Source organism: Schistocerca gregaria, chromosome 2 (assembly GCF_023897955.1).
Source record: "Schistocerca gregaria isolate iqSchGreg1 chromosome 2, iqSchGreg1.2, whole genome shotgun sequence".
NCBI classification, from domain to species: domain Eukaryota; kingdom Metazoa; phylum Arthropoda; class Insecta; order Orthoptera; family Acrididae; genus Schistocerca; species Schistocerca gregaria.
The window spans coordinates 308,829,652-308,839,026 of NC_064921.1; the positions used below are offsets into that span (position 1 = coordinate 308,829,652).

The 9,375-nt window shown below is 45.8% G+C and overlaps 1 protein-coding gene across 1 annotated transcript; it reads left to right on the forward strand.

Annotated features, from left to right (window-relative positions):
- The first annotated feature begins 1,168 nt into the window (after positions 1-1,168).
- LOC126336135 (luc7-like protein 3) lies at positions 1,169-2,143 on the forward strand. The gene is made up of 3 exons (XM_049999624.1): positions 1,169-1,408; positions 1,504-1,832; positions 1,920-2,143. The coding sequence occupies exons 1-3, from the start codon at positions 1,253-1,255 to the stop codon at positions 2,071-2,073; spliced, it is 639 nt and encodes a 212-aa protein (XP_049855581.1). The 5' UTR covers positions 1,169-1,252; the 3' UTR covers positions 2,074-2,143.
- Positions 2,144-9,375: the final 7,232 nt, after the last annotated feature.

The window sequence follows — 9,375 nt, forward strand, 5'->3', positions numbered from 1 at the left end:
TCAGCAGGGGACTGTTCAAGCCGCTGGAGGCTCTGTAATGGTGTGGGGCATGTGCAGTTGGAGTGATACGGCACCGCTGTTATATCTAGATACGACTCCGACACGTGACAGGTAAGTAAGTATCCTGTTTGATCACCTGCATCCATTCATGTCCATTGTGCATTTCGACGGACTTGGGCAATTCCAGCAAGACACGTCCAGAATTTCTACAGAGTGGCTCCAGGAACACTCCTCTGTGTTAAAACACTTCCGCTGGCCACCAAACCCCCCTGACATGAACATTATTGAGCATATCTGGGATACCTTGCAACATGCTACCAAAAAGAGATCTCCATTCCCTCGTACTCTTAGAGATATATGGACAGCCCTGCAGGATTCATGGTGTCAGTTCCCTCCAGTACTACTTCAGATACTAATCGAGTCCATGCCACGTCTTGTTGCGGCACTTCTGCGTGCACGCGGAGGCCCTACACGATATTAGGCAGGTGTACCAGTTTCTTTGGTTCTTCAGTGTATAAAGAGGAAAAGCTTTTACCAGAAGTCTCGAAAAGATGACAGATTTACTTTAATCTTTTACGCGATTCTGTGAGAAGTGTCATAGAGAAAGGGGGTAGGGGGTGGTCGACAGAGAGAGGGAGAGGATATAATGTACAGAGAGATGAGGGGAGGGAGAGATGTACGGAGGGAGAGAGAGGGGAGATCAGAATATGGGCAGAGAAGAGGCGCAGCGAATTTAGGATGTATACACAATTCCTATAGATATTTAGCAGTTGTGAGGCATTGTCGGGTTCGGTAGTAAGAAGACAAGCAAAGAGCTGCATCCGGAAAGAATCTACCGATTAGGCGCTAAATTACAGTCATACGTGTCCGAAAAATCCGTACAAAAAGTGCATAACTTGTGCAAACAAATAACATGAATGGCAGGCAACAGGATAAACAAGAAGTTGCTACGCTTCCATTCGGGAAAAAAGTTTACAGTTTACGCGCACAACTACGATAATTCCTGGGTGAGAAACGTACGCAAAACATGTAGCAGTAAATTACACGTATGTTACGGACGAGAAACAATGAGGGAAACAATGACGTGCACGGATCATTTCTGGGGAAACGGCTCTCGGCATTGTTCAGAAGCTATAAAAGCAAGCGAGCCGCGGCACCGGGCAACAGCTTTCTGAGCGAGCAACCGAGACCAGGGAGGTCGCAGCAGCTGCAGAACCATCGACAGACCGGACATCCATCTGACTGTTCAGGCATGGCTCCTACATTCCAGGGCAGCATGCCGAACGGCGGCAGGAAGCGCCTGCTGACGGTCATTTCGGAGGCGCTCAAGCAGCTGGGGGACGGCCACGGCTCGTCTCCCAAGCAGATACTCGCCTGGGTGGAGAAGAACCCCACCGTCGCCAAACGGGTAAGCCGAGCGCTAAGCGAGCCGTGCCTTAGTTCTGTCGCAGTTGGCAAGACGTTAGGAGCAGGTGTGAGCCTGGGGCGGATGCTTCTGTTCAGGTGGACGAGCCGCGCCTGCTGCACACGCTGAAGAGGGCGGTGGAGGCGGGGGTCCTGACGGCCCGCGGCGGCCGCTACAAGCTGGCGGCGCGCGATGACGACCGCGAGCTGTGCTGCAGGAGGAGACGCCGCCGCAGCTGCAGGAGGAGACGCCGCCGCAGCTGCAGGAGGAGACGCCGCCGTAGCTGCAGGAGGAGACGCCGCCGCAGCTGCAGGAGGAGACGCCGCCGCAGCTGCCGCAGGCGCCGCCGCCGCCGCTCGTGCAGACGCAGGAGGAGGAGGAGCTGTCGCAGGCGGCGTCGCCGTAGCTGCCGGCGCAGGAGGCGAAGGTACTAGCTTAACCCTGTCGCGGATAGGCAAGAGCTGCCCCGTCTTGCGGTGAACGTGTAAACTTAAACTCGTACTCGTCTCCGCAGCTGCCGCCGCCGCCGCCGACGCTCCTGTAGGAGGCGCCGCCGCCGCTGCAGCAGCGATCCGGAGGCGGCGTCCCTGGCCAGCGTAGACGCCGCTGCGGGCCAGACGTCTGGGATCTCGGGACAGCCTCCGCAGCATGCGATGCAGCAAAACTAATTGTGTTGTCGTTTCCTCCCACTAGTGCTCGCTGTACCAAATCTTGCGTCAATAAAATTTTAAAATTTAAGTTTTGTTTTTATTTACCTCTCCACACACTGCTGTTCACTAGTATGTGGAAAAGTCTAGAAATAATTAAGACCGTGTTATGCTCTAAAAAAAACATCCCACAAACTGGTAGTGTGTTGAAAAAGCAAAGCTACCAAGGAAAAAAAAAAAAAAAAAAAAACACCTAAAGCTACCAAGCATTTTATAGGAAACATTCAGTCCAGCTATCTCTAGCAGACACGTGTCATTGAAAAGTTACCACCTATAAGAGTACACCTGAGTACACCTATAAGAGTACACCTGAGTACACCTATAAGAGTACACCTGAGTACACCTACCACCTATGAGTACACCTATAAGAGTAATGACATAAGAGTAATGACATTTGGGTGCTCTCCCGTACAGTTTATACATCGAAAGCAAGCATCCAGTTTCGAAGGATTCTAGATTAGAGCTTAGATTAGAGCTTGCTCTCCCGTACAGTTTATACATCGAAAGCAGTCATCCATTTTCGGACGAAGTACAGTTTCGAATGATGCGACCTGGAGCCAGACACCATTGGCCGACACGCTGCGCGACGAGAGAACACGAAACGAGAATTTGCCTTGCCGGCGCAGGCGCGCCAAGGATGCGTTAGCAAAGCAAATGGTGGGAATGCGACGCCTCACCGATCAGTCGCTGTCCCAGATTGTGCGCAATGTGATACAGTTGCAGCTAGGCAAGAAGAGAAATACATTAGTCCAAGTCTCTCCGTTTCTTTCTAAACAAATTAAGTTAGAGTCTTTGTACGTCTGACCTCTACCAGATAATGAAGGCAAGAAGACAAATACATTAGTCCAAGTCTCTCCGTTTCTTTCTAAACACGTTAAGTTAAAGTCTTTGCAAATATCTCTGAAAAAACTACACTGGTGTGCAAAACTTAAATATAAATTTTGCATAATGTGTCACTGCCAAGAAACATAGCTCGATGAAACCTGAAAGGAATTACTACAATGTAGTACAGCAGGTAATTGAAAGACATGCACAGTGAGATGCACACAAATGACAAAATATTATTATACTGAAGTCGTCGGATTTATGGTAGTGTCCTCGACATTACGAAAAGAGGCGACATGGTTCTGAACAGGGTGTGTGCTTATCGCAGACGGCACTTCATGCTCTGCAACGTGCTCCCATTCCGGCCACAAGGTTGGCAAGGAGTCTTGTGGAGGGGCGTTCCATCCATCCACCAGTGCGGTTCACAGCTTCTGGATGATGATCTTTGATGATGATCTTTGGTGCCTGTTAACGCGGTGCAGTACCTCTCTCCAACACATCCCACCCGTGTTCGATGGGATTTAAACCGGCGGAACAGACAAGCCAGTCCATTTTCCGAATGTCCTCTCCTTCAGGATCTCCTGCACCTGCGCTGTACGATGTGGTCGTCTATGGAAAAAGCACGGTATCACAGTAACCTTGTCCAGAGAGTGTACTGTGTTCAAAGACTTGGAAGTCAGAACACCACTATTAACACACGGATCACAAAAACGATCATGTTCGATAATGTTCCTGGGTACGTCCAGAATCACTACGCAGACTAAATCTGCTGCTCTGAACCGAGAAGACTACGCGTCCACGCATCATCACACAACGTGAAGGTCAGATGTTTTCCCTTTCTGTAAAACACCACATAAAGCGATCTATGGCAGATCTAACAATAAAGCACAGTGCTAGTGTAAGTATAAGTGTTTCAGAGCACAGCATTCTGCACATGGTTCTGCAACAGGCAAAGCACTAACACCATCAATTAGGATCGCAATGGGCATAGGTTTATCGAGATTGGGCATTGCATCAATGGAAAAGTGTTGCCTAATCGGACAGATCACCATTCTGCACACGTAGTTGAACATGAGAGTTCTGCAACAGACGACGCCTACATGCTACCAAATGGTTCAAATGGCTCTGAGCACTATGGGACTTAACATCTGAGGTCATCAGTCCTCTAGAACTTAGATCTACTTAAACCTAACTAACCTAAGGACACCACACACAGCCATGCCCGAGGCAGGATTCTAACGTGCGACCGTAGCTGTCGCGCTGTTCCAGACTGTAGCGCCTAGAACCGCTCGGCCACCTCGGCCGGCCATGCTACCGAGTTGATCCACTAACATCACCAATTAGTATCGCAACGGGCATAGGTTTATCGAGACTGGACGTTGCATCTATGGAAAAGTGTCGCCTAGTCGGAATGATCATGTTTCTTGTTACATCAGGTCGATGATCTTGTCCGGATATGCCGTCATCCGGACACTAGCTCGTGGGGGGAGTACTAGTACTACGGTACGAGGAACATTCATCTGGGCTTCCATATAAGGTATGATAGTATTCGAAAGCACCATTACAGATGTGGACTATGTGAAAATTACTGCGGACCACCTGCATCCCTTCATGCTTGATGTCTTGCTTGACTGAGATGGCTTTTCCAGAAGGATAACTATCCGCGTGGTAAAGCCAGAACCGTGCTGTAGTAATTTGAGGAGCTTGGCGGAGGCCCACGTTCATTCCTTGGCCACCAAATTCGCCTGATCTGAAACCGGGGGAAGCTATCGAGTGACAGCTCCATGCCCGCAAACCACCAGATTGTAATTTATGTATCTTGCGTGACCTGTGCATAGACGTCTGGTACCACATACCATCAGAAACCCATCAACGACTTAGCGAATCCATGCAGAAGCTGCAATGCGTTCCGAACGTGGCCAACACGCTATTAAGCGGACAGTCTACACCTACATCTACATAGATACTCCGCAAGTCATCGTACGATGCGAGGCGGAGGACACCCTGTACCTCTAATAAGCATTCTTTTACCTGTTCCACTTGCAAATAGAGCGAAGGAAAAACGACTGTCTATATGCGTCCGTAAGAACACTGATTTCTTGTATCTTATCTTCGTGGTCCTTACGCGTAATGTATGTTGGCGGCAGAAGAATTTTTCAACTTCAGTTTCAAATGCCGTTTCTCTAAGTTTTTTTAATAGCGTTTTCCCTCCAGGGATTCCCAGTTGAGTTCCCAAAGCATCTCCGTAACATGTCTTGTTCGAACCTACCGGTAACAAATATAGCAGCTCGCCTCTAAATTGGTTCGATGTCTGCCTTCAGTGATATGAATGTAATCATCACCAGAGTTGCAGGGTGCAATACTTTTAATTCTGTACTCTATTGAGACAGTGAAGCCAGAATTTTTAAATGCAAGGAATAACTTCTTCATTCACAATGACAAGGTAATATTTTACCAACGCCCATAAGTGTAGAGAATAGCATAACCATGAGCTGTAACTGTAAATTGACTCACTTCTGTTGGAGATGGAAGTGACGAGACGTAAAATAGTGGCCCCAGATGTGGACAAAAAGAAGGAGTATTACTTAAAGATAATTACTAATGTGAAAATTCTGTAATTTGGAACGTAAGATAATGGTCTTTTATACAAAAGATTTATCTAACCGTGTTTCTTCCATTGTGTTCTGTATATGCCTAATTAAGAACAACAGAATGGATTTAGCTTACGAATTTCAATTGTTGAAGGGTGCTAAATAATAACGCTGAAAGTGCCACCACTAGTCGAAATTGGGTTAACAGTGAAAGCTGGTTCTATGTGGCACTCTCCCACTGCTATGATGTTCAGAACTTTCAAATTGACAGCTGCTAGCGCTCCTGTGGTAAAAAAATCAAACGTGCCTGCCTAACGTTGCATTTGGGCTGCACAAAACTCTAATTCTCATTGTGATATACAGGGTGGTCCATTGATCGTGATCAGGACAAATATCTCACGAAATAAGTGTCAAACGATAAAACTACAAAGAACTAAAATCGTCTAGCTTGAAGGGGAAACCAGATGGCTCTATGGTTGGACCGCTAGATGGCGCTGCCATAGGTCAAACGGATATCAACTGCGTTTTTTAAAAAATAGGAACCCTCATTTTTTATTACATATTCGTGTAGTACGTAAAGAAATATAAATGTTTTAGTTGGATCTACTATATTGCAAAACCCCACTGGGTAACAGGATAGTAATACCTAAAGAATTGCAACAACATGTTATGGCACAATGTCATGACAGCCTACAGGCCTACCTTAAGGGGCAACGAGACAAAAATTGCTAGAATAACCTCACGATGCTGATGGAGAGGTCGACAAACGGATGTTTGGAAACATGTACAAAATTGTCTGCCTTGTCGCAAAGAGCGCCTCCTTCAAGAAACAAAATACCTTTGAAAACATTGCCAGAAGTTACAAAACCATCTCAAAACATGGCCTTAGGTCTCGTACGTCCCTATCCCCAAAGTAATCGGGGTAACAAAAATATACTGTCAATCCTTGATCACTTTTTGAGGTACTAATTTTTGTACCACTAGCAGACATGTATGCGGAAACGGTCGCGTGCGTGTTTGTCAATCATTTGGTCTTGCCATTCGGCAGCCCCGACTCAATACCTACTGTACTTACTGACCAAGGTTCAAATTTCATGTCAATTTTGTTCGTAGAGGTTTGCAAAAAAACGCAAGAATAAAAAAAAAGGCAAACTACTCCCTTTCACCCTAAAGCCAGCGGGCGCCTGGAGCGAGTGCACAAAACTATTGTACGAATGCTATCGTATTGTGTAGGGAAGACCCATTTGGATTGGGACACGTGTAGAATTTGTCACCTTAGCTCTGTGTCGTGTTCATGAGGCAACGGGATACTCCCCATACGAAGCAGTCTATGGGAGACCCCTGAATCCACCTTGTGAAACTGACAAATAGCCCCCTGACGTCAATATAGCCGAAGTGAAAACGCTAGCTCACCGTCTCAAAGATGAACACAGTAATTTAAAAGTCACACAAAAACAGCTTGAACGTAACAACAAAGGCACTACACTCCGTCAGTATGAGCCCGGGGATTTCGTACGTATTGCTCCGAAATCCCGCGGTAAAGAAGGGACGAACTGCGTAGTTCACTGCTCGGTACGAGGGCCCCTATCCTGTGCTGCGGATCACCTCACCAGTGAATGCCGAAATTCAGTTACCGGATCGTAACAAGAGTTTGATCGGCTAAAGCCGTATAATGGTCCAGCTGTACCGCCTCAAGAAGCACTGCCTGCCTCTAATCCTCAAGTCGCTCAGACGGGTAAGGATGTCGCCATTCAAAAGCGGAAAAGGAAGAGAGATAGGGAGTTATTAGTAGGTCTCGCTATGCTTTAAGAAACCAACATCCCTACGCCCTGAGGTATAGGAACTAAATAAGAAAGATGTGGTGATAAGAAAGCATCAAAGTAGGACAAGAAAGATACGAATAATTTAACTATTTATTTGTATCTGTATTAGTCGGACGGAATTGAGTGCAACAGAGATGCATGCTAAAACAAAACAAAAAAATGTTTTTTGCAAGGGTTGCTTGTGCTATTTTATGCTTCTAGTTGCGTCATGTTAGTCATATAGTTAAGCATCATCAGTTAGAGCAGAGAAAAATAAATCATGAGAACTAAATTATAATAAGCGAGCGAATTGTAAATGCCCTTTCATTTGTGGCAAGGTTCTGCTAGTTACAAGGAAACGTGAAAGTATGAGTAAGTTTATGATGCAGCAGTCACAAGTTATGTAAGTTAGACATTGCCTAGCACTTACACTTGCTCATGAACAGAAAAGCTGAAGAGAATAAGTTTTACGAATTCACGGTAGCCCAATGCTTAACATTAATTATGGAGGTCCAAGGAGATAAAAGAGCTCCACGAGACATGTAGGAAACAGAAACAGTTTGCATAATGTCACTATAACTGAAACAGACACAAAATATAGCAAAAGATTCTCGTATGCTTAATAGTAATCTGTTCCTCAGAAACGCATATGATCACAGGTCAATTTAAGGGTAAGATACAGGTGAAGAACACAGATTATGTTCCACTTGAGAATCAGTCGGGAACTAATTCTTGTGCCTATTTGAACACCTAGAAAACGCAGAGAAAGTTAAGTGGCATCTCACTATGTTATTAGTACCGTTGCATAGCTCAAGACACAAAAATCTCGCATTTACAAGTAACGACTGTTACCAGTACACAACTTTTTTATCTCTTGCTACAATGCTTCACCCATAATACAGCTCTATTTCTCAATAAGTATTACGAGATGTTTTTTCAACCAATGATTTATATTGGCACGAACGAATTGCTATGTATGCCTACACAGAGTGTAATACAAATGTAACACGTTACCCATTGCCATTGCTTTTGAGGTCAACCAATGTTATTTACACGAAGATAAAACAGTTCACCAAAACAGCTGACGTTGTATACAACACTTACACGAGTTAGAACCATACTTCTAAACAAAACCATGACTATTATTTATTTTACACTCAGATTTCGTACACAGGGAGCAATTCAATCCCACTTAAGTTCAGGATTGTTGATTATTGTCTGGTAGTAAGAAAAATTTATTACAAAACAGGAGACTAATAACGATCAGCTTATTTCCGTCAGCTCAGAGGCAACAGGACCATAAGCGTCTCACTAAAGATTTCTACAACGTAGGATCGTATACCGACTTCCTGGTAGATGTCTTTCCATACTCCTGATAGGAAACATTTAACGAAAGGTTGAAATGCTTAGCCGCTGCGGCGAGCGACGCTACATTGTCGCCCGCGCGTAGATTCGAATGCGCGTTGGCTCCCCCGCCCCTACTCCGGCACACGGCGGCCATTGCTCTGATGTACGGTTATAAGCTGCCCGTCCGCTTGCTGTTTACGACCATCACACGTGCCTTTCTGTACTAACCGGAGCATATCGGAAGATGATTTCCTTTCATGAGACACCCACTGCATTCCAACCCAGCAAAGAATAATAAAGACATTAAGTTAAAACATTAAATTCACATTATCAAATAAAGGGTTAAGCGTTTGCCTAATGGCTTAAATAAGTCCAATGTTAGACTGCGCAAGAGCTCACCTGAAACGAAAGATGAAATGAGCGTATGGCATCGTTGACGGGGAGGCCCCATCCGGGGAAGTTCGGCCGCCAAGTGCAAGTCATATTTCAAATGGCTCTGAGCACTATGGGACATAACTTCTGAGATCATCAGTCCCCTAGAACTTAGAACTACTTAAACCTAACTAAGCTAAGGACATCACACACATTCATGCCTGAGGCAGGATTCGAACCTGCGACCGGAGCGGTTCCAGACTGTAGCGCCTAGAACCGCACGGCCAAGTCTTATTTCAGTCGACGGCACATTGGGCGACTTGCAC